General features: G+C 37.0%; 1 protein-coding gene across 4 annotated transcripts; it reads left to right on the forward strand.

The window, feature by feature from the left end:
• Positions 1-869: 869 nt before the first annotated feature.
• On the forward strand, positions 870-26033 carry ZNF76 (zinc finger protein 76). Of its 4 annotated transcripts, none has more exons than XM_058176455.1 (14): positions 871-1025; positions 3754-3844; positions 4597-4673; positions 5564-5702; positions 6954-7034; positions 8849-8926; positions 9624-9823; positions 15492-15611; positions 16900-16975; positions 17242-17367; positions 18580-18759; positions 20473-20703; positions 20866-21000; positions 24237-26033. In XM_058176455.1, exons 4-13 carry the CDS (start codon positions 5627-5629, stop codon positions 20982-20984), a joined length of 1287 nt encoding a protein of 428 aa, XP_058032438.1. In that variant the 5' UTR covers positions 871-1025; positions 3754-3844; positions 4597-4673; positions 5564-5626; the 3' UTR covers positions 20985-21000; positions 24237-26033. The 4 variants fall into 4 exon arrangements, with proteins under 4 accessions (XP_058032437.1, XP_058032438.1, XP_058032435.1 ...); XM_058176452.1 differs by having other exon boundaries at positions 20866-20978; XM_058176453.1 differs by lacking the exon at positions 3754-3844 and having other exon boundaries at positions 889-1025; positions 20866-20978.

Consider the following 26033-nt stretch of genomic DNA (forward strand, 5'->3'; position numbering starts at 1 on the left):
TCGAAGTTCAGAATTGTAGGCGAGACTAGAATTCAAAAACTTCTCAGAAGAGGTTCTTGGAAAACCACTTCCGTGTGTTGCAAAGAAAACTGCACAGCCCATGCAGTCTATGTCAGTAAATCAGCGAGTTAAGCTGGAGTCGAAGACTTTATTAGTATTGTTTAACGGGCATGTACTATTTCAACACAGTCGCTGGCAAGGAGAAATATTTTTTAACCCCCAAAGCTTTTTATAGACAAAACTATTTTCATTCTGTTTGAAAACCATAGCTCAATTTCGAACCGTGCCTAAGGAGATAAATTGCCACGTCTCCCAACCTTCTATCTTTCCACTACGGTTGTATACCATTCATCTCAACGCAGATGTTGTTGAAACTCGGCACAATTAGCGAGAAGCCAATTTAACAAGTAAGCAGGTAGAACTTTTAATTGCAAAAGAAGCAAGCCGATCCGGATCTCCCACGTCTGCGAGTTGAGCTGCTGCATTGCTTTCCACCCGAGAACACGAAGGTTTACCCATTCGAGTTCCATGCAGGAATTAAACCAACGAGACCAAGTTATCCGTTTTTACTACAATACTCGGGCGGGGGGGGGATCCCACCAGCAAGTCAACGATTTAAAAAATCGCAATACAGTAAATCTCTGCGCTTAAGCTGATTAAAGGAAAGGCGCCCAAGAAAACCACGCGGTTTACGAATTTTAGCACTGTGATCCGGATGCGGAAATCCAGAAGTGGAAGCCGAACTTAATCTGACTTGCATTTGGTTGTAAGGCAGGCTGTTGCTTCGCTGAAAGGGCAAGAGGCTTCGCCGTGGCTTCTGCGCATGACGGGAAATGCGGCTCCTGCCAAGAACAGCGGACTCTGCTTTCCTTTCCCGGAAACTTTCCGAAACCCCGGAACCTGGATAGAAGACAACGGAGAGTCGAAGAAGGCGGGCTTTAGAAGACGGCATACAGGCTGCGGGGCCGGCAGCTGTAGCGAGGCCTGGTGCATGGCGGTCAGGCGGCGGACTCGGCCCTCCACAGGTCGGTGCCGATAGAGAGGCGGGGATGAGGAAAGATGCAGAGCCCCGGCTATTGGGGAGGGGGGTGCTGGTGGATTCCTTTCCCCCTTCTCCTCCGCCGACACTTTTTGAATCTGTTCTTCTTTTGGAATTTTGGAGGAGGAAGAAAAGAGACCCTCTTTGAGAGCGGGGGCTTTGCGCTGCGCGACCTTTCACTTTGCGATCCAATCTTGGGGTTGGGTTTTTTTTTTCCTCCCTTGCGTTTCAAAGCCCTGCCAAGTCCGGCTTCCAGAGCTTATAATCGGCGTGCACAAATCACAGTGGAATTGTCTTGAGTGGGAGGGGAAGCTGCATCTGTTGTGTTTTCGCCTGCGGGAATAGTGCCTGTGGTTGCCAGAGTTGCCAGGTTTTGTCTGGTCGGTCAATGCCTTCTTAGCCCATCACCTCCAGCAGAAATGCAGCGCTCTAATCCTTCCACATCAATGCCCGGTTATCTTGAGAAGAGATTTTGCTGGTTGAATCCGTCCAATCAACCAGAAGAAAACAGTTCTTCATGGAATCCTCTTAAAACTTGTCCAGCAGAGGAAAGTTTTTGGTAGAAACTTGTCCGATAGCATCACTTGAGAAAAGCACCTTATATGCTTCTCGGTTCAAATAGTAAATCTGGGTTCACAGAACATGCAAGACAAAATATGGCTGACTTGTTCGCTGTGTGAACAAGCTGTTGATGGTAGCGTAGTGTGCTTTGCAACTTAATGGGTGAATCCAATCAACCATGGTGAAGGAATGCATGACGGGCTTCCCAAATATTTTCCTTCCTTACCCAAAATCACTTAATAGAAAGCTAATATAAATAAAATAAGTCAAATGTTCCTGTTGTGATTGAGTTTTGTTGTTGTAAGTTGCGAAGTCCTGTCCGACCCATTGCGACCCCATGGACAATGTTCCTCCAGGCCTTCCTGTCCTCTACCATCCTCTGGAGTCCATTTAAGCTTACGCCTACTGCTTCAGTGACTCCATCCAGCCACCTCATTCTTTGTCGTCTCCTTCTTCTTTTGCCCTCAATTTTTCCCAGCATTAGGCTCTTCTCCAGTGAGTCCTTCCTTCTCATTAGGTGGCCAAAGTATTTCAGTTTCATCTTCAGGATCTGGCCTTCTAAAGAGCAGTCAGGGTTAACTCCTCTAGGACTGACCAGTTTGATCACCCTGCAGTCCAAGGGACTCGTAGGAGTCTTCTCCAGCATCACAGTTCAAAGGCCTCAATTCTTTGGTGCTCAGCCTTTCTTATGGTCCAGCCTTCACAGCCATACATTGCAACTGGGAAAACCATAACCTTGATTATACACACTTTAGTTGGCAGGGTGATGTCTCTGCTTTTTAGTATGCTCCTCTCCAGGAGCGTCTTTTAATTTCTTGGCCGCAGTCCCCATCTTTGGTGATCTTGGAGCCCAGGAAAATAAAATCTGTCACTACCATTTCTTCCCCATCTAGGATTTGAGATGGCTGGATAACATGATCTTAGTTTTCTTAATGTTGAGTTTCAAGCCAACATTTGCACTCTCCTTCACCCACAACAAGAGGCTCTTTAGTTCCACCCACCCACACACAAACACAAACTCACTGATCAAAGAAAAAACATTTACTCAATTTTGGATAATTTACACAGATTTGGGAAGCACTAGTTTAGGTTTTGTGTGAACATTACCAAACTCTTCCACTTTGGTTCAGGTTTTCAGGGCTATTTTCAAGGTATTGTGCCCTATTAGCCACAGGATGGTGTGCTTCAAATTCCTGGTAATTATTCAGAAATTTCCTTTACATAAATAGTTCTCTCCAAATCCATCTGGTTCCATATTTTTCTCTTACAGGGCTTATTTTAAAAATGAAAACTTGGATTATTTCTATTGTTTCTGATTTTTTTATTTCATTTTTAAATTAGAAAATAAAAATGAAATGATATATTTTAAAAGGCACAAAGCTATTTTAGTTGTTCAAACAGAACATGAGGGAAAAAATAATTGATTCCTACATTTAGAGAATTCACCTATGTATGTAAAAATGAGAAGGATGGCACCTCAGTGATGGATCATAAACTTTGAGAGCAGAATTCCTGTCCCACTGGGTAAAACGGAAAATGTTATCTGAAAGCCTGCTGAGACTCAACCACCCTGCATAGGCAAAATTGAACTAGATAATTATTGGACAAAATGTAACATAATTGCTAAAAATTACAATGTTATTATTTCCCCCCTTTTCCCCCCAAGTATTGCTTTCTACAATACTAGAAAAATCGTGGAATATGGAAGCCCAACATATAATGCAAGTTTCTTCTAAAAATGGAACCGTTTATATTCTTTGGTTTGCCAGTCTACTACTTGAGGCTAAGTACTTCAAATAATTCATCCAAAGATATTTGAACCCCCAGCCTTCTTACAGAATATTAGTTACCCTTAATTTCAGTCTTAATAGTATCTGTAGAATTCATCTATGAGCTTATTCTTTTGTGCAAGTCCAGAGCTTTACTTCTCTTAATTTTATGAAATGTCTGGAATACTTGCCCAAATAACTTTTCCTCAGGTGATAGATTTAAGGACTGACAACACTAATTGTTCTTTTACTTACACAGTATCTCTTCTTGTATATTTATTATTTTTCTTGCTGCGCTCATTAAATTCTTCCTCTGTGCTATGGTTTGTTGATTTATTTAACTGGTGCATGAAGAAGATTCACTTTTTCATATCTCCATTTCAGTTGGCAGAGCTGGAAAAAATCTTGCTGAAAACCTGGGCAGCTATCACCTCACCCTGCTTGTTGTGGGGAAAATAAGAGGAAGTAGTATTAGGTATGCTCATCACCTTGAGTTGATAAAATATTACTTTATTAATAAACTAATAAAGATGGGATAAGAATCTAATAAATAAAATCAGAATATAATCAAAAATAAAATAGAAAAATTGGATCCAAATTTTCTGATTTCTAAAACTTCCCACCTCCACCTCATCCCATTCTATAATCTCTTACATAAAATGTTTGTTTGTATGTTGAAAAGAAGATAATACTACATGCCACTTCTATTTTGGAAACCTGGGACTGGCAATACTTCTGTACCATTTTTGTTAACTAATATGCATAACTGCCATTGTGTTATTAAATGTAATGAAAGGCAGTCACAAATCTGATTTTGAAACTGTAGGGGAAAAAATCTGTTTGTATCACTGGAATAGATTGTGAAGGGATTGATTAATAGTTTGGAGAAAATAAGACAAGGGAAATAAATATGAAATCATTTTTCATATTCCTGGAGCAACATCACATGCAAAAAAGGCCTACCTATCCCAGAAAACAAAGTGAAAGTATTAAGTAACAGGAAATAAGGTTCCAGATGAATTCCCTGTATAGTTTGACAGTAGAACCAACTATCAATGGAAACTGTAAAATCTTTGCTGGATGAGTTTAATAGAGGCCAGATAGCCATTACTTAAGGATGTTTCAATTTAGGTTTGTTAGCCTAATTGGCTTTTTCCAATTTTACCCTTCTATGCCAAAGACATTTTCTATAAAAACTATTCAGACTCTGAACTTTTCTCTCTGCAGGTTTAAAAAGTACACGTAGTCCTCGACTTACAACAGTTCATTTAGTGACTCTTCGAAGTTACAATGGCACTGAAAAAGTGAGTTATGGCCATTTTTCATACATACAACCATTACAGCATCCCCATGGTCATATGATCAAAATCCAGATGCTTGGCAAGTAATTCGTATTTATTATGGTTGCAGTGTGCCAGGATCATATGATTACCTTTTGTAATCGTCTGACAAAGTTAATGGAGAATCCAGATTCATTTAACAGCCATGTTATTGATTTAATAAATGCAATAACTCATTTAATAACTGTGGTAAGAAAAGTTAAAAAAATATATAAATAAAATAAAATTACAAAAGTTATAAAACTCACCAAATGTTTCATTAAGCAACATAAATTTTGCGATCAGTTGTGGTCATGACTTGAGAACTATCTGTAAAGCATAGGCTTAGGGCAAAGCTACCTTTATGCCTGGGTTGCTTAATATTCAGTTTGGTGATCTGTGAAAGTTCTTTAGCATGAAACCTGATTGGCCATGTAAGGTAAGGTATCTTTACTTTTCCCATCTTGGTTTTGTACAAATATCCTTTATCTCAGGGGAATCTGCCTAACAGAGAAAAGATTTTGGTTCCAGTTATGTGTACATTTATTTTAATTTATTTTTAAATCCCTACTTACCACTAAAAGTTATATACGGTTCTTACAATTCTAATAAGAGTAGTTCTGTGCAATCATCTTCTCCAGTATCTAACGTTGGCTGCCAGTGTATTCTGAGGAATACAACAGCAGGGCAAAAAGACAACAGTTCTTTTTTTTTGTTATTGTTTGTTGCATAGCGGCAGTGCATTGCTATTTCCATTTGGTTGGTGTTGTTAATCCTTTCTAATGACTTTTGCCCAAGTTTATGTTTAAGCTCAACAGTAAGTGGAAACAAGAAATGTGCAGACAAATATGCATACATTTTCATTTTTTTTATAGCTGCGTCAGTGGGAACAACTTTCAATGTTGAATACATGACTAAGGAGCTGCTACCAGAACAAAATGGAGAGCTTGAGTCTGCAGGCGATGACCCTTTCTGATGGGACAACAGCCTATGTTCAACAGGATGCAGTTGAAGGTGAGTCAGTTGAAGGCTGTGGCAGCTATGATCAGTGGGACTGGGACAAAGCAGAAACCCTAGGATCAAAGCATTTCACAAAAGGGAGAGTGAAAGGCAAAGTAACTTGGATAAATATTTCATTAAATATATGTGCTTTATGTGTATTAAATGTTAATAATATAGATAGTCCTCAACCTTCAAACTTAATGGAGCCTGCCTATTATAATCCTAAATGGTGACGGCCATTAAGCGAGATCGCCTCTCTTAGCAACCCCCACTCCTGCTCTCCCTGATGCACTAGCCATATAGCCAACTAGACACAAGAACAGTTTTTTCCCGAAGGCCATCACTCTGCTAAACAAATAATTCCCTCAACACTGTCAGACTATTTACTGAATCTGCACTACTATTAATCGTTTCATAGTTCCCATCGCCAATCTCTTTCCACTTATGACTGTATGACTATAACTTGTTGCTGGCAATCCTTATGATTTATATTGATATATTGATCATCAATTGTGTTGTAAATGTTGTACCTTGATGAACGTATCTTTTCTTTTATGTACACTGAGAGCATATGCACCAAGACAAATTCCTTGTGTGTCCAATCACACTTGGCCAATAAAAAATTCTATTCTATTCTATTCTATATAAGCACATAGGTCATTAAGTGGAGCACAGGATGCCTCAGGGCTGAGGGAGGCCTAACACAATCCCAGGGCTACCAGGCCCAGGCCTGTCCCACCTCCTATGTTCCAGTTCCTACCCCTAGGGTTCTCCACAGCCCTTGGGCCTGCTTCCTCTCTCCTGGGTCCTGCAGGGCTTGGGCTTCCTCCCCATCACCTAATAAATAAGAAATTTTCTAACATGCTTTTCAATCTAAGAAGGAAAAAATTAATTTCACTCTTGTGTTTAAACTATTATAAGTTTTAATAACTGATTGCAAATGTACCTGGCACAAGAGTACATTTTTATATATTTTAAATGGGACTAGGGTCTTCTTTACCTACTTCCTTCTATGGAAAAATATTATATTTATTGATAAAGATACATGCAGAAAACAAGAATTCTACTAATGCTGCTTCTGAATTTAGTATCCTGGATCCCATATGTAAAGCTGATAATATGTTTCAGAAGAAATAATTCTAACATATAACGTATAACATTCCAGTTCATGTTCCTTAATAAGAGGTTTTAATGGATATGCAGCTAAAAAGTTTAATTTTGTTTCCTCGAAAATTGACAAGTGTTTCAAAATTCTTGTTACAGAAGAGAAATTAGTTGATGGACAAGTGATTGAACTTGAAGATGGATCCACAGCTTTTTTCCAAGAAGTAACGCTGCAGAAAGGTGAAGTAAAATTGCTGATGCACCTCTTGTGGTCTCTTTAAAGCAATATGAGGAACTTGTGGCCTTCCTAAAATTGTTATACTAGGATTGCTGGAAATTGTAATTCAGCATCATCAGGAATCCCATAGGTGTCTTGTTCCTGCTTTAAGTTCCAGTCTGGCTCCTACCAGCACCTTTTTAAACACTAGCAGAACCAATACTGGAGGTTTTCAAACTGAGCAAATTTGAGGAAGTTTGGAAATTAAGATGGACATAGAGTGTAGCATCTCTAGAACACAGCACAGTAAAAGTAAAATAATAGCTCAACTACTCCCACCACCATCAATATCAGTATTCCTTACGGGCAGTTTGTCACACTGATTTATTGTTTTAGAAGATCTCATTTTCTCTTTTTAGAAATTTGTATTTAAACAAAACAAAAGATAGCAGGCTTCAAGGCAAACACTTTATTTATTCTTTATTTCTAAGAAAAGTGAATATTAAAGCATTCTTAGGAGATAGAAGTGGTGAGTGGGTACAAATGTGTATGCATATGCTTAGGAAAAAAAGACAATGATAAGCAGACACACGGGGAATAACTTAGGGACCAAACAGGAGTGGTGAGGAAGAGGTTCATCAGTTTGTGCTTTAAGTGGCTAGCCATGCCCTCCATGGCAACTATTTAATGAAAATGCTATTTGTTTCAAAATTCTAAATGTGTCTCCTAGCTAAAGTGGCTAGAGACACCATTTATGCTAGCTATCTAGCTATCTATCTACAGTATCTATCTACCTTTCATGTTTCTAGACTGTCCATCTCCCTCACGGGCTCTGGGAGGTGTAATATAGTTGCTTTATATGTATCTTAGAATTGGCATCTAATGCTGTAGAGGTATATAGGTAGTCTTCAGTTAATGATGGAAATTGGGATCAGAACTTCTCTCTGCTAAGAGATGCAGTTGTAAGGCATGATGTTATATGGCTGTATCGCTTAGTGATGGCACTCCCAACGCACTACGTTGCCATAATTAAACAAGAACCTTGGGTTGTTAAGGGAGTCCAGGATGGCTTGCAAGCAGGCAGCTAAGGGGCAGTGCAGGTATGGTGGGGTGGAGGTGGCTGCTAGATGTGGGAAAGTACAAACAAATTACCAGAGTAGCTTGCTGACTTCTTGCCAACCTCCCACTTTCCGCCTTGTGGAAGCTGGCAGGGAAGGTTGCAGATAGCCATCATATGACTATGGGATGCTGCAACTGTTTATAAGTGCGAGCCAGTTGCCAAATGCCCAGATTGCATCACAACATTATCGGGGCATTGGGACAGGCAGAACTTTGAGGACCAGGCATAAGTAGCCGTTGTTCAGGAATTAAAAAGTAATATACTTGCAATTGCAGGTTGGGGATAGGGTACTCTCTAGTGTAAAAAACACCTGGAAAAGTGGCTTCTGATTATAAACCAAGGGTTTTGGGTTTTTTTGAGTGGTTTCTTTGCACTAAATTTGTACTAAATTTGTATTTGCACTTGCTGGTGCTTTTGTTTCTACATCTAAACAAATTTAGAGTCAGAGAAATGTAGAAGAATAATTTTCACCTAGTTCATTTAATTCATAGAATGACTCTAACTATTGCATTTCTCCATTCATATTATTAAAATATTTTTTAATATATCTAGGGTTGAACTGACTAAGAGGCTATTCTTCAAAACAAAAGAAGTAAACAGTGATGGGGATTCTTATTCTTGTTAAGCTTTGCTTGTGTTGTGTTTCATGAAAAACTGGGCAAGTTGATTTCTTTGAGATCATGTGTATGCCTATGTATATTCTGATTCATTCCATAGAATCGATCACATTTGAAGATGGTCAGCCTGTTGCACTGGAAGATGGCACCATGGCTTTTATACATCACACTCCCAAAGGTACTTCTCACTCTTCGACTCGTTTTCAATAAATTATCCATAAAAAGCCACTAACCAGAAGGATTATAGGTGTCATTGTCTGTTGCTTTTTATCCTGGATAAAACATTTATTTGTATTGGTTACTTTTACTATAGATCTTCTGGGTAGCCTATATCAGTAGTAAGATGTTTTTATCTTGTATTGCACTCTCTTCTTCTTGCAGATAATTTTTTTCTTGATCAGTGAAAAACCACCATTTGGTGGGTAAGACATGGGTAAACCATGGTTTGAATTAACCAGGAAGTTCAGAGATGAAAGGGAGAGTGCATGGCCTCTTTATTTGTTTCGGTTCTATGGTTTGGAAGATTGGGAATATGGCTGTGTCATTTTTTCCTAATCCATTTTGTACAGCCATAAATGATAAACTACTCTTCTATTGAAAAAACAACAACACCCAGTACTATTCTTCTCAACCAAATCATAAATGGATAGAATAGTTCCAGATGGTCTGCTCCATCAAAGCAACACAGTCTTTTGATTCCATCCATCTTTGATTGTGAATTGCAAGATCTTTTGCTATGTAACATTTTTCTAAAGTATAAATTTTACTATTAATGGCCTTAACCTTTAGATTTTACTAGCTGTAAATGGTCAAGGGACAAATACGTAGTGATTAGAGCTGACATGTGGTACTACAGTGTTTGTGGTCCACTTTAGAGGGTTTTGACCCCAACACCTTGGAGGCCATCCAGCTGGAAGATGGATCCACAGCTTTTATACATCGTCCTGTTCCCACGACAATGGATGGCACCATCCTGGCAGTGCAAGAAGATGGGCTGGAGGAATTAGCAGTAGGGAAGAAAGAGGATGCTTTTGATGTAGATACCGATACCACTCTGAAGGATTATGCCAGCAAGGTGAGAATATTCTGCTTTTCTATGAAGATTTTAAAGCATAACATGATTCAGAAAATTAGGTTTTTTAGGTGTATACAGCATGGTCCATCACTACAAAAAAAAACCTTTTGTGAGCTGTAAGAACAAACCCTGCCATCTGAAGTCAGGACTTTGATAGCTAATTAGAACAATATGTGTTTGTACTGATGAGAACTTTGTGCATGTATCTGTATATATGCTTTGCTAACTTGTACAATTGGATGCTCAAGTGCCAGTTCAGGTATGATATTATAGATGCCATTGGGATGGGAAAAACTTATCTCATCTGCTACTGCTATGAATTCAGTGTTGTGTTGTAAAATCAGAAAGTAATATGCAAAAACTTTAAATATGAAATGAAATGGCACAGGTACAATAGCCTAGTGAACACATCCAATAAACAAAGAAGCTACTTGGATATTTTGTAGATATCAGTACCAAGCATTACGCCTTTCTTTTCTTTTAACCATTCAGATTACATAAATATAAGGGATTGTGCTTGAAACAACTATACATTAGAGCTGTGAGAAGCAGTATATTTAGATCATTTTTATATTTTAGTTTGGTTTTGAATATGGTTATTCATCTTCAGTCTTCAAACTTTATAGTAGAGTGAAACACATAATTCCGCTTCTCTTTTTTTCAAATAAAATCTATTTTTGTATTTTGTATTTGCTTTATTCTGGTATTTGAGACAATTCAGAAAGCTGTCATTTATATCTGGGAAGTAGCTGAACTATAATATTAGATATAATTAGGATAAATACCTGTTGGCATTGTTTTAGTGTACTGGACATTTATATATTGTCCATATTGACTTGCAATTCAACGGATATTATTTATCTTTCCAAGGCATAGTATCAGTATGTAGCCACACATTGTGACAGTGTGTAGTGCACAGAGGTCTTCTGGGTGCTTAACTTGATATATTTTCTCAACCAGAGGCTATCCTTCAATCTTTTAGGTCCATTTAGGAGATTGTCTAAAGAGTGCTCCCATAATTAGGGGGAGAAATGAGATTTATTTATAAAATTTTGACTCAACATTACTGATAATATCTAAGTTAGTTCCCCTCCCCCAAATCTTTACATTTGTAAGTGGCATCATTTAGAACCAGATTACCTATTATTATTTTGCTTTTATGCTTTTTTAAAATTATCTTTACTTAAATTTTTCTATTCACTGTTTTTAAGTATTGTTGACTTTATTGTGATGATCTCATTTAATTCTTTCACATCTCTTTTTAAAATCATATTGGACTTATTTGAGAGAAAAATAGAATAAAAATCTAATAAAATTAAAGGAAATCTTTCTGAAAATGGAAAACCATTTATTTCCTGATGTTGGAATATGTTCAAAGCAATAACAGCTTAATATTACGACATGCAGTTGCCTATCAGCATTACCAAATATGTAGTATATATATATTGTTATTCTAGGACAGGGTTTCCCAGCCTGACCAACTTCCAGTTGTATGGAATTTAATTCTAGCATTGCGTAGACAGAACAGCTTTTTTTTTTTTTTGAATATTTTATTTATTTTTTATTTATTTATTAAATTTCTATACCGCCCTTCTCCCGAAGGACTCAGGGCGGTGTACAGCCAGAATAAAAACACAGAATATATACAATTAAAAGAATTTAAAATGAAATATTACTATACGGCCGATAATTAAAACAATTAAAAATTTAAAATATTATTAAAACCCCAATTTAAAATCAACTATTTATGCCAGTCCTGCTTGAATGAATAAATATGTTTTAAGCTCACGACGGAAGGTCCGAAGATCAGGCAGTTGACGTAAGCCAGGGGGGAGTTCGTTCCAGAGTGTTGGTGCTCCCACAGAGAAGGCCCTACTCGTGGGGGCTGCCAGCCGACATTGTTTGGCGGACGGCACCCTGAGAAGGCCCTCTCTGTGAGAGCGTACGGGTCGATGGGAGGCATAAGGTAACAGCAGGCGGTCTCGTAAGTACCCGGGTCCTAAGCCATGGAGCGCTTTAAAGGTGGTAACCAGGATCTTGAAGCGCACCCGAAAGACTACAGGAAGCCAGTGCAGACTACGGAGCAGTGTAAATTCACAAAAATGAAGTCTGCCAATATGGAAACTGCCCAGGATATATGGTTATAGAATGCAAGATGATGGTAGAAATTGTTATGACACTGATTTTAGAGAGGTGAGTTATTAGTGATATGGGTTAGGGAACTAAGAGAAGGACTCCATAAGACGGCCTAATAAATTGATGGTTCTGGCAAAGTACAAGCCACAGACTTTGCAGCAGGCAGTTTAATTTTTTAATCGTGTGACACTTTTCAGGCTCTCTGGCTCAACTTCAGCAAAAGCTCCCTAGCATGCCTAGATAAGAATCATTATCATATACAGGTAATCCTTGATTTACAGCAGTCCGTTTAGTGATCGTTCAAAGTTACAACAGCACTGAAAAATGTGACTTATGATCGTTTTCACAGTTAGGACCTTTATAGCATCCCCATGATCATGTGATCAAAATTCAGATGCTTGGCAACTGGATTCATACTTAAAACCATTGCTGTGTCCCAAGGTCATGAGATCACCTTTTGCGACTTTCTAACAAGTGAAGCCAGATTCACTTAACAACTGGGTTACCAACTAATCAACTGCAGTGATTCATTTAACAAGTGTGGTGATAAAGGTCGTAAAATGAGGCAAAACTCAGTTACTGTCTCACTTAAGGACAGAAATGTTGAGTTCAATTGTGGTTGTAAGTCGAGGAGTACCTGTACAAGATGTACACTTTATCTGCACATGTAAATCCCTTCATTTAAACCTATACTTTATTTTAACCTACACCCTCATTGGTTGCATTATATTTATTTCTTTATTCAATTTCTACAGCCACCCAACTCAACCAAATGACTCTTTACCAACTCCATTCCAGAAGATCAGAAGACAACCTTTATTCACAACTGTTATGTCCTTCCCCTTTTATTTTTACAGAAATATAACAAAACACTTTTTCTTCTTGTTGTATTCATAAACTTATGCTCTATACCATTTGTTCCTCTTGTGTTTTAAGTTAGTTTTCATCTGCTCTGGCCATCACCAGATTGACCCATAGATATTGATTAGGAATGTACAGTTATCCAGATGTAAAGAATAAAGGTACTTTGGAGAGAACATTGGCATGTTAGCTATGCCATTAATGTCTCCTTAGAAAAGAGTTATGGCAGTCATTTAGTACCAGGAAATCACACATTTGAGTTAAAGAACTGTAGTACCCCAACACAACCTGCTTAATGTCAACTTCTTAACAATAACTACTCCTAACATCATGACTTTGGACAGTCAAAGTCTTCTTGCAAACTTTTTAGCAAAATAGAAAAGATGTGCATTAGCTTACTAACCTTGGTCATACCATAGCCATACCACATGCAATTTCTTGTTAATGGAAAGAATATTTCCATTTTCAGTATCTTTATGCAGTGTGCCAGCAATACAAAGCTCAATTTGACCAAAAGCATTTTCATTCTGTATTATATATTTTGTTCTATATAGGTAATTCACCCCTTATTATTCAAGTCAGAATGGCAAACACAACACAATCTATTGTGTTTGAAAAAAAATCACAAGATTAATAATAATCTTCATGAAGATTGAGTTGAAGAATAGGAAAACCGAAAGCATCGTGGCGAGACTGTCTGGAAATTAGCGGGCTCCAATGAGCCCGGCGAAAACCCAGCCAGACAAACCGCTGTTGGGGGGCTCTTTAGAACGGAACTGTCTTGTAGGGATAGTAAAGAAGGAGAGGTGCCTCGGGCAACCAAGAGGAACAGGCAAGTTCCTCGTAAGGTTGGAGGCAGCTATTCGATCCGGCGACAGGGGCAGCAGCCATTAAAAATGACTGCTTTGAAGCTGGGGCAACCAGAATAAGATTTTGTGCAAGATTTTTGTATGGACGGAGTACTGGTACTGGGTGAATGATTGGCCAACTCACAGGTAAAAAAGGAAAGAAAAAAAAAACACTAAAAGATCCTGGTGAGGAAACGAGCAGCTAATTGGCACTTGGGAATTTTAATGGAGGGAGAAGAACAAACAGGAAGTTAAAGTACTAAAGCCCAGAAAAGAAAACTTTATATTTGGATTTAAAATTGGATTTGAAGAAACTAAAACTAATAGAAGAAAAGGAAACCCGAGGGAAAGTACTTTTTAATGAAGATTTGAAAGAATTTTGACAGTTTTGAAGCATGAAGGAAGAACAAAGAGGAGGTTAAAATATTAGTCCAAGAAAAGAAATTTTACAATTGGATTTAAATTTGACTTTGAGGAAATTAAAAACAATAAAAGGATAAAAACAATTTGAGAGAAAGTATTTTCTATATGGATTTAAAATACTTTTGTAAACTGGTTACTTTGTTGTTCTGAGAATTGTGGATTAGAGAGAGACATCTGCTGGTGGAAAGAGAACACTACAACGACTGGCCCGAGAATTCAAGGGAATTACAAAAGTGACCTTGATCACCATAAGAGCTATGGGAAATCTTAATGAGTATATGTTTTGTCTTAAGCTGCTTGGTCTTGACTTCTAAAGGAGGTGGACAATAATAAAGCTTTAAATTGGAGTGGATCGAACAAACAAACATCTGTACTGGATATTATCTGGAAATAAAAAAGAGACTATATGGACTAAAATCTTAATTAAATATAAGTGGAAATACTAATAATTTTTTAAATTAATAATATTAATAATATGGAGTCTTGGATATGTGAAGAATTAATTGAGATGCTTAAAAACATGCGTGAATCAATAAATTGCAATAAAAAGTCAGAAACTTGGTTAGAACACATAAAACAGGAAAAAGTATAAATGAGAAACGAGAATAATATTGAAGGAAAAAAAATTGAAGGCAAGAAGTTAGATGATTACACTGGGATTTATAGTGGCAAAAAAGAATGGACAGGGGGGAATATTTTCTTTAAAAAAAGCAATCTAAGGGAAGAAAAGGAAATGGGAAAAGATTAGGTAACAGCAGAGGGCAAATTATGAGAAAGGATTCAGGAGAAAAGATACAACATGTTTCTTTTATCTTAATTTTGATTATCAGCCTGCTTAGAAAATTGTGTACAGTACACCGGTTAGCTGATTGTTGAGCAAGAATTCTGGGACTATATTTCCCAAAGATCCGAAAGGTATTAATGAATATTGTGTATAACAATATTGTAATGTATATTATTGAATATTGTACGTAACATGCTAAACTATAAGGGAATCTTTAGGGAATCTACAAAACTACTCATTAGGGAATGAGTAGGGAATCTTTTAGGGAGTCTACAAAATTATTCATTATGATTTGACATAATCTGCAGATCAAGCCACTATAGCTTATGCAATAAATTATAATTTAAAATCTTGGTTTACAAGTATGTGTGAACGCAGCTTCCCACTTATAAAATAGCATAGAGAAAGACCTACCTCAGGACAAAGATGGAAGATAACTTTGTACACGCATATATTCTCATAAGAATAAAAAAGAAGTATGAAATTCATTTAAAGAAAACTTTTCTTCTTGTCTTTCTACAAAAAATGGCTTAAAATAAAATTTTAAAATCCAGGCCTACCTACTTTAGACATTGCAAGCATCATTCGGATTTTGATTTTTTTTTTCCTTTCCTAGCAAGACTTCCAGAAGGAAGAAGTGCAGAGCACTGGAAATGGACCAAGAACTCCTGACAAAGCTTATTGTTGTAGATACAGTGGGTGTAGTCGCCTCTTCACCACATCCCACCATTTGAAGGTAATCACTCTTTGTCTCCCCACAATTCACCCTAGATACATTATGGCACTACTAGAGAAACTTATCTAACAGGAAATCATGAACGTCATCGCCATTAGGACCTGTAAGGCTGCAGTTTATCTGATAAATTTTGCGGGGAGAGACAGGAAATAGTGGTTGAAGATAGCTATAATCTTTTGCTGTAGGCTTGCTCTTAGTTTACTTAATAGAGTACATTTGATATAAAGCATTAGAAGGATTACAAGTTATTCGTCCACTTTCTACATTAATTTTACATTTAGCCTTTCAATGTATTTATTAAATTTATTTTGTACAATTCAAGGTAGTGTATTTAATGCTCTCTCTGCTATTTTTCTCACAATAACCTTGTGGGGTGGGGTGGGCTAAGAGAAAATGACTGGCCCAAAGTCACCTAGCCAGCTTCAATATCCAAAGGAGGACTAAAACTCATGATTTCCTAGTTCCTATCCAGCACCATAACCACTGCATCAGATGGTCTCAAACTGGTCTTTTTATGTATTTCAATATTGGTAATTTTAAAAAATAAATGTAAACCTCGCTAATTGAGCTCATTCCTTGCTTTATAATATCTAGTTGAACAAAACTATTTTCAGAACATTTTATAATATTTAAAGCCAGTTTGATGTAGTGGTTAAGCCATTAGGCTAGAAACCAGTTGGATCTTGAGTTCTAGTCCCACACCTTAGACACAAAACCAACTGGGTGACCTGAGCCAGTCACTTTCTCTCAGCCCTGGGAAGGAGGCAATGGCAAACCACTTCTGAAAAAGTGCTTTGCCATCTTCTTACTAAGAAAATTGCAGGAACTTGTCTAGGCAGTTGCTGAAAATCAGAGACAATTGAAAGGAAGAAAAAAAAATACAACTTTTGAATCGGAAGTAAATATGATTGATATTATGTGCAAATGCTCCTTGGATTTTGAAAACATTATATTTTATGTAATATTGTATTTTACTCTCATTTCAGACTGACTGAAATAGAAATTAGCAGGCAGGGTTGAATTTAATGAATTGATTTAAACTAGCAAATATTAAAATACACATATCTTATGTATTTGCTTATAGTATGGACTCCTTAAATCCTTCCCATCCAAGTTGAAATTTTAAAAGTAGAAATTCATTGCTGCAAGGAAAACTAAAAAGTCAAACACCATAACAGAATAGAACTGAAGAACTACTTCTGATAGCACTTCACAGGAAAAATATGAGTGCCAGCCTCTTCTGTTCTCACTGGCCTAAGACTAGGCTTTTTCCTTTGTTTTGCTGAAGGTTCATGAGCGTGTCCATACAGGCGATCGTCCATACCAGTGTGATTTTACAAGCTGTGGGAAAACTTTTGCTACAGGTAAGGTATTTACTGTGAAGCCTTTAGAAAAGCAACATTGAAATTGTGTTGCTCTGATGGAATTACTCATGACTGAGAATGAAAGATGTACTTTAGAAAGCCACAGACCGTTGAGCTATAAAGAGTCGTGAAAAAAGTATAAATTCAAGCTAAAGCTGTAGTTCTGATTATCTTTATCTTCAGAGCTACATAGTTACAGTTTTAGGTTGCTATGCTTTGTGCACTGCTTTGTGATTGTGCTTAGAACACAAGTTTTAACCTGACAGGATACAGTCTAAAGAGCCATATGAGAACCCACACTGGTGAGAAGCCATACAAGTGCCAAGAAGATTTATGCACCAAAGCCTTCAAGACTTCTGGAGATCTCCAGAAACATATCCGAACACATACTGGTATGTCCTGTGGGGGATTATTGTTTTAATTTCGGACTAGAAGAATCTGAAGTTTTGGAAGGATAAATGATGCTATAAAAATGTGCAAATAAAGTAATTGTATTATTACTGATGATGTTATTTACTTTAATTCTTTATATCTTAACATTTTTTTCAAAGCATATACTTATAATGTTCCCTGCCTTCTTGCATCTCAGCTGATTCCCAGATTTAAAGTAAATGTGTGAGGGGAAAAAATACCAAATACTTGAATTTAGGATGAGGCAGATGAAGAGATGGTAGTGGCATTGGGGCTTGTCTTTAGTAAGTAATTGAAGAGGGAGGATATGGCGGCTAATTGTCCCACCAGTCTGTAGGCTGTCCACTAATGTTCCACATCATTCATTCATTCATTTACTACAATTTCTATGCAGTTTCACTTCCAGAAATTCTGAGTGAATTGCTGATCCCATGGCACTTAGATGGCACTTAGAATAGAGAAAAAAATATCTTTGTGAACATGTCAGTAGTTTCTAAATATGGCCCCACTAATCACAGTCATTCTGTAAAATAAGACACCAATGGGCAACCTTACTTTCGGTCTTGATGGTTAGCGTAACTAGTGAGGCACTGTTTGAGTGATAGTTTTCTAAGAATAATACTTTGACAGTCTAAGTTGTTCGGCTAATCTAGGTTCATGTGCATTTTAATATTTGGCTGTGCAAAATTAAACTAAAAATATAGTGAGATCAAAAATAATTGCCAGACAAAAAGATATTCTACTTATAGGTTAGTCCTCAACTTATAACCATTGGTTTATCAGCCAAACAGAGTTACAGAGGCACTGAAAAAGGTTAACATATGACCAGTGTTTGCACTTATGGCTGTCATGCATTTACGATGGTTTGCACCATGCTGGGTGATGTGGTTGCCATTTGTGAGGATCACATCACTCAGCCATTTGTGACCTTAGCTGGATTCTGACAAGAAAAGTCAGTGCGGGAAGCTGGATTCACCTATCAGTTGTGGCAAAAAAGATCCATAAAATTGAATGTGACTCATTTAAAAAGTACCTTGTTTAGGAACAGAAATTCTGGTCCCAATAGTGTTTTGAAACCAAGGACTAACTGTAATATGTTATGCTTGAAAGACGAAATGAAATAATTTTATCTTGAATTTTCTATGGCTTTTAATGATTAACTAAGGATTCTTTTATCTGGTCTCCCCATCAAGGTGAGCGGCCTTTCCGGTGCCCTTTTGAAGGCTGTGGCCGCTCTTTTACCACCTCCAATATACGCAAGGTCCACATACGAACACACACAGGAGAGCGACCATATATGTGCTCAGAGCCCAACTGTGGAAGGGGTTTCACTAGTGCCACCAACTATAAAAATCACATGAGAATCCATACAGGTAATTTTTAAACTGTCTTGATTTTTGTCTATTTTACTTGTGATTGGTTTTTTTTTTTTTTTGCTGGTTATGCTTTTGAACTGTGTTACATATTATTTTCTTTGTTATATTGTGAGCCACTCAGTTATTTGCAGTTGGGTAGGGCCAGCCAACATAAATCGCTCCAAGGACTCATTTATAGATTCAGAATGAAGAATGATGCTGATCTAGTTCATCCTGTGAGATGACCACAAAAAACAATAGACTGTTAAGTTAATAAGGTACGGCTACTGGAGGTGGATCTGACTCTTTTTTTCCTTGACCGCTTAAAGTAAATATAGCTACCATATTTTTCGAACTATAAGACGCAGCGGTGTATAAGACATACCAAGATTTCAAAGAGGTAAGTAAGAAAAAAATGGTTTTTGCCCTCCTCATCCCCCAGGAGCACTCTACATGCATCCCAAACCCTCTGCGCACCCTGTTTTTGTGAAAAAGGCCCGTTTTTTGCAAAAATGTAATGAGCAGGGCGGGGCTTCGAGAGGCCAAAAATGGTTGTATTCAGTGTATAAGATGCACCAACATTTCCACCCTCTTTTAGGAGGGAAAAAGGTGCATCTTATACTCCAAAAAATACGATACCTGTAATCAGAGTTGCTTTGAGCACACAAAACCAATTACAGGGTGAAACACTGGTGAAAACTTTCTCTCCTAAAGTGCTGCTGGCCCTGATTCTTACTTTGAAATAACAACTTGATAATTTCTACTGCCAGTATCTTTCTTAATGAACACCTTACTCTAACCTCAAGACAAGGCTCTTTCACTTTTCTACAGATTAAAAGGTCAAAATGCAAAAGTTTAAATAATTTCAACAATGCTGTAAGAAGATCACAAGGAAAGTCGAAGGAGAAAAGATCCTGAACAGAGCCCGAAGCATCAATTAAGGCTGAAAGCAAACCCCCAATTCTATACTTACTGTATACAAAGATAAAGAAAATAAGACTTAGCATAGCACTGAAAAGACTTAGCATAGCATTTAACTTTTCAGTGCTATGCTAAGTCTTATTTTCTTTATCTTTGTATACAGTATAAAGTTACAGTACAAAGTTAGTACAGTACAAAGTACAGTACAAAGTTAGCTTAAATTCCTAGTTATGTGCTACATATTTCAGCAGGATTCCTGAAGCAAAGGTCCTCTGCTTCCTTTCCAGGAGTTCTCCAGCCGCTTGGTGATTTCAGATATTCTTCAGAGGCTGCAAGGAATAATTGCTAGCCTCATCCTTTTCTCACAGACTTCTTCCTTTCTTCCTTAAAAAGCAAAATGTTTTCTAAATCTAGCCAGAAAATGGGCTAGAATAATCTGATTTGTATGTAACAAACAGCTGTTTCTCACTTGTAAGAGTTTGGATTATAAATCTGCAATCTAGCATGTAGATCAGGGGTCTCCAACCTTGGCAACTTTAAGCCTGGAGGACTTCTACTCCCAGAATTCCCCAGCCAGCTTTGCTGGGGAATTCTGGGAGTTGAAGTCCTCCAGGCTTAAAGTTGCCAAGGCTGGAGACCCCTGATGTAGATAACATTCACAATAATCCTAAAATGCAATCTCGTGCATGTTTACTTGGAAAGCAATCCCATTATGTTAAATTGGTATTATTCCAGCAGTAACGTCAACCTTTAGGCCGTGAATCCGTGAATAAAAAGTTGATTTTGCTGTGAATCCTAATTCTGTTCCAGGGGAGAAACCATATGCATGCATGGTACCAGGCTGTGGAAAATGCTTCACAGAATATTCTAGTCTCTACAAACACCATGTTGTTCACACACATTGCAAACCATATACTTGCAACACCTGTGGCAAAACCTATCGGCAAACTTCTACTTTGGCAATGCATAAACGTACCGTGCATGGGGAGCTGGAGGCCATGGATGACAGTGAGCAAGCTCTCTATGAACATCAGATGGAAGGTGAGTAAACAGAACAGGTAGCCTTGTAATACTTGTCACTCTCCAATTTGCTGGCATGCAGCTGTTGTTTTCACTTTGTGTTCAATTTTCTCTGCCTATAAAGCCATTTGAATTCTCTCTCTTAGTTGGCTTCTTCCACCAATTCTTTCTTTGTTCTCTCAGATACCATAGTGAATAACAACAGGCCTATTGTTTCTATGAAGATGGAAGACGAAGTGCAAGAAAATTCCATGCCATCGGCAGCAGCTCTTGTTTCTCAGGATGGTCTAGAGCAAGTATGAAGGACAATGGGAGGAGGTATTCTTGGGCTAGGGGTATCCAAGGCGGATCAGTGGAAACAATTGCAATAGGGGATTATTCTCCCAGAATTTTCTAATTCTAAGTATTTCATCACCTTATCTGCCTACAACTCGCACATAACTTTTTATTAATCTTAGCTTTAGTAGCAGGCACATTAAGGATTTTTTGGCATCTTAAAGGAAAACTGAGAGGAAATGATTCGATTGCATTTTTAGTACAAATTAGAGGACTTGTCAAAACATTTCAGCTTACCATGAACTAAAGCTATATTCTGGTACAAATGCATGGCTGTGGTTATCACTGGTGGAACGGGGATACATCTTATATCTTGAAAATATTTTGCTTGGACATAGTATCAGAAAGAAATCTTTTAAATGTAGCTGCTATACCCATGTGATGTTTTTGAGCTCAGAATAGTAACTTCTGGGACACCAGTATCTCAAGATTCATTCAAAGCCTGCCTATGATCAGCACTTGGCAGTACTAGCAACAACTAATGGTACTCATGTTGCTGTTCAGGTAGACACATACTATTTGGAGTTCCTATCTCAATCATGGATAGTATATCAAAAAACCTAAATGTAAAATGCTTACGCATTAAGTATTTTACCTAATACTTAAGTATTAATAACCATGAACTTTTAATAATGTATTGAGAATAATGTAATGCTTTCATGATTAAGTCACAAGGTGACTTAATATTAGCTGCCATCTAAAATAGGGATATAGCATGAATTACCCTAAAACTTATATTAGGTAACAACATGTTTACATTTCTAGGCTCAACTAAGTTCATAAGTCAAGGAATACTTGCATATTAAACTATATTTGATATTGCTTTTAATATGAGGCATATCAAGTCCTGACAAATGGAAAAATATCCAAGCAGCAGGACACATTCCATCCACTGTGTCTCCTTAGTATTTCAAGGATAACATCTTTATGCAAGAGGGCTCTCTCTGATGTTCCCTTTAGCACATACAAAGATTAAATGTTTAATTTGGCTTTATAAAAGCAAACTGATAGTTTGTTTAACTTTTTGAATAGAAAGCCATCTAAAAGGCATAATTATAATTAATTGTTTGATAATTAGTACAATGATTTTGCTTCAGCTATTAATTCCTGAACAGAAATATTCTGTTATCTTCGCTTGGTGAGAAGTGAATCAACTTAATAATCCTTTGAAGCAAACAGTATAGCGACAGATCTAGGTGGCAGATATTTGGAGCTAGCAGCATATTCCAAAAGTTGGTAAAATGATTGCTTGAGAGTTCAAATATTTACAGAGCTAGTCACAGTTCTAAGAACATAATATTTAAGCCATAATATTATTACAAATGAGGCTTTGGTTTTAAGGAGGCATTATCTGGTTTCAGAACGGACTGCAGTTTTAGGAAGATAGCTTGGGATATTTAGAGGAGGCCTCAGGACTTTCATCTGTAAAGTGGTTAGATCGCTGGAGTTTACCCTGAATTCAGATTTTTAGTGGGACATGAGCCAATGGTGCATTGCATCTGCTGAAAAGGCAAATGGCATTTTTGGGATGGATTATCAAATCCTAGGAAATGATTATATTCCCCCTGCTCTGCATTTGGAATTATGCATCTAGTTCTGGGCACAAGACATTGACCCACTGGTTCAAATTCAGAGGAAGACTACCAAGATACCAAGGGAATTGGAATCCAAGTTCAATGAGGAAGATTTAAGGAATTGAGAATCTTTAACATGCAGAAGATAAGACTTATGGGTCTTCAGATATTTATACTTCGTAGTTTAGGAGGGCAGGACAACAAACAATAGATTAAAGCTTCAGAGAAGTAGATTCAGGTTAATATTATGAAGAATTTTCTGAAGATAAGACAGTGAACCAGTGGAGTAAGTTGCTAAAGGCATAAAGATGGCTATAAGACCTCAGAGGTTCTTTCAAAATCAGGATTCTATAAAATCCCCATATAGTAAAGTTCACTGGGTTGGGTTTACCCATATTCTAAACATGCTTGCCAACCGGGTTCACACGTCGCGTTAAGCCATGATACATTCAATAAATTATAGTTGGCTGGGTATATATAGAACATAGCCATTTTGTCTGAGAATGATGAAATTGAGTTTCCATATACTAAAAGACAGAATGGGTAAACTGATTTGCATATAGGCATGCAAAATATTATTAAAACTGAATGATAATCTATATATTAAGTTCCTCAAATATATCTTTTTATAGTATTTTCCCACTCTGCACTTTTTATATTTCCACATAATTCAGTATGTTTTTTCCTTTGCTTCCTCCTTCCCTTACTTCTACTTCTGCATATAAGTATTCCAATAATAACCACTAATAAACAGCAGCTCTTGTCAGTTAAAAAAATTTATATAAAGCAAAGCCAGTAACTGTTAATTTGATATTTAGTGTTTTTGCTTTAAAATAAATTAAGCACATTTGGTTCTTTTTTGTCATATTCCTTTCTACCAAAACCAAGCTGCTTCCACATCCCTACTTTATCTTAGAGCCAGTTCACACCACAGACTAACACTAGGACAGGGTAGAAGTCTACAGCTAAATTTATATTTTTGAAGAAAATGCCAGCTCATTTGGAAAAAGCAAATGGTTCTTATTGCATTGCAGGATTGATGAAAAAAGGAGTCACTCGCCACTCCCATCCTTCCTTTAAGATAGTTATTCTTTTAAAACAAAATAAATTGCAGCTACTATATTAGGCAATCATTGCTATATAAAGGGGTTATTTGCTTCTGGTGTGTTTTGCCTCTTACCTTATGTATTATATAAATTCTTTGAGCAGATATATTTTACAAGAACCCATCTGAGCAACACTTTGAATGGTCTCATGCATTTATCGCCTCACTACATACAATTCTATTAAATGGAATATATTTAAATATATAGATCTGAAAGTCATATTTTGCTTCACCTGTTCATCATCTGGCCTTCTCAACCAAGCAACTCCCAAATGCAGTTTTTGACTACTAAAAAGTGCAGAGATTGTTGAAAGCATTATTGGCCCATATTTCACACCTTTCTGAGAGTATTACAAGAGTGTTGTACGAATTTCTTTGAAAATTGTGAGAGTTTTCAAAGCAAAAGTTACAGAATCAAATATCAAAAATCATTTTTCTTCCTTAACTCATTCCTGCTTGTATTCTTTATCACTCCTCCAACTGCAGGTTCAAACCAATTTGAAAGTTTGAAAATCATGTGCTATCGTTTTCTTTTCTAGTTGGAAATGCAACAGAGCCTGGAAAGTACAATCAACATGACAACTACAGCAGTTCACCAAGAAGCTGCAACTCTGAAAACAGCTACATTGAAAAATGGATGTTGAGATTTTATCTTTAACACTTGACAGGAGTGAAGAGCTATGTAGAAACAAAAGTCATTGGACAGACAACAGATTCTACAGGGGCCTGCAGTTCAGGAGTCAGATGACCGGGAACTAAATGCCCATTGGACCTGGAGATAATTTTTAAGAATATGTTCACTGCTAGTCAGTAGATATTGATAACTGACAAGAAACAACACTTTTGCCTGACACTTTTTAAACAAATGGACCTGTGATAAGCTTTAAGAAATCAACTCCTCTGAGATAGGGTTTGTCTTATCATTTGGAACTTTTTCATTTCTGCTACATATTAATGGAATGACCACTTTTGGATTAAAAAACATTTAAGATTGGACTTTTATTGGATTTCAGCAACAAGAACTTTTATCATTTCAGAATGTTATAATGTATGTGTTTAGTGGTGAATGTCCAGAAAGGGATCACAGCTACTCCATATCCTAGAAGCAGTGTTTCTCAACTCAGCAATTTTAAGATGGGTGGACTTCAACTCTCAGAATGCTAGAAGTTGAAGTCTACACATCTTAAAGTTGCCAAGGTTGAGAAACACTGTTCTAGAGAAGTATCAGCAGTATAAAAGCAATGAAGTGTCCTCTAGATGGGAATATCAGTGGAAGTTCCAAGATATATGGCTATATGGCTATGGAAACAAGCAATAGCATTATGGAAGCTTTCCTCCCCACCCCCACCCCAAATATACCAGTGTTGCCTCTAAATCTTAGCAAGAGTCTAAATTGACAAAATCTACACTGAAATTGGGGGTATATTAAATTGGTTCTGTGTAAAGTTTTATTTTCTTTCACTCTGAAGAGATAATAGAAGGTTTGGATATGTATTTAATAAAAAACTGAAATTGTTTTTCTATTTTCAATACCAGTAACAACTTCAGCTTTACCATTCTATTCCTCTTTTAGTCCCATATACTTATTCATTTGGAAAATTAAGTATAGATTTTCCTGCCCCCAGGAATCCTAACGACAAGATCAGGAGGGGATTTTAAACTTGTTCCTACCACTAGTGATTAATATAAAAAAACATGTTTCTTTGTTGCTAATTAATAGCCAAGAAGCAGTAATTTTTTTATCAAGAATTGTGGTGGTGGTAGAGAAAAGGGACTTTTCAGTATATATCCAATCCTAATGAAAATGGTCATTTCCCAATGGTAATAAGTGTTGTTTGATTATCAGACAGGATATGGTATTCTGCCATCAAAATGCATGTTATATAATCTGAAAGAAGAAAACAGTTTATTTTAAGATTGTTTTAAAAGCATCATCTACTACATTTGCAACTGATGATTTCTTGTATTACTGTCTGCTGTAATTCATGAAATAATATTGTATTGCTAAGTATATGGATAATATCTCCTATTCTGCTGTTCAGTTACAAGCTTTGACATGTACAATGCGATTTGACTTTTCGGTAGGACCTCATCTACTTTAGGCTTGTATCCTTGGAAATATTCCACTATACAATTGTGAAACTTTACTCAGCCATTGCCCCTTTCTTTTGTGTTTATACTTGATCCCAGCACTTAATTCCAAAACAATAATGTTACAGTATGTGGTTAAGCTGCAACACTGAAATAGAAGTTGGCTTAAGAAAAATGAGTGTTCCTCTTTGTGCTCCGATTCTCTCCTTTGAGAAGGAGGTCAAAGAATAAAGAGAATTAATGAA

Source organism: Ahaetulla prasina, chromosome 3, assembly GCF_028640845.1.
Source record: "Ahaetulla prasina isolate Xishuangbanna chromosome 3, ASM2864084v1, whole genome shotgun sequence".
NCBI classification, from domain to species: domain Eukaryota; kingdom Metazoa; phylum Chordata; class Lepidosauria; order Squamata; family Colubridae; genus Ahaetulla; species Ahaetulla prasina.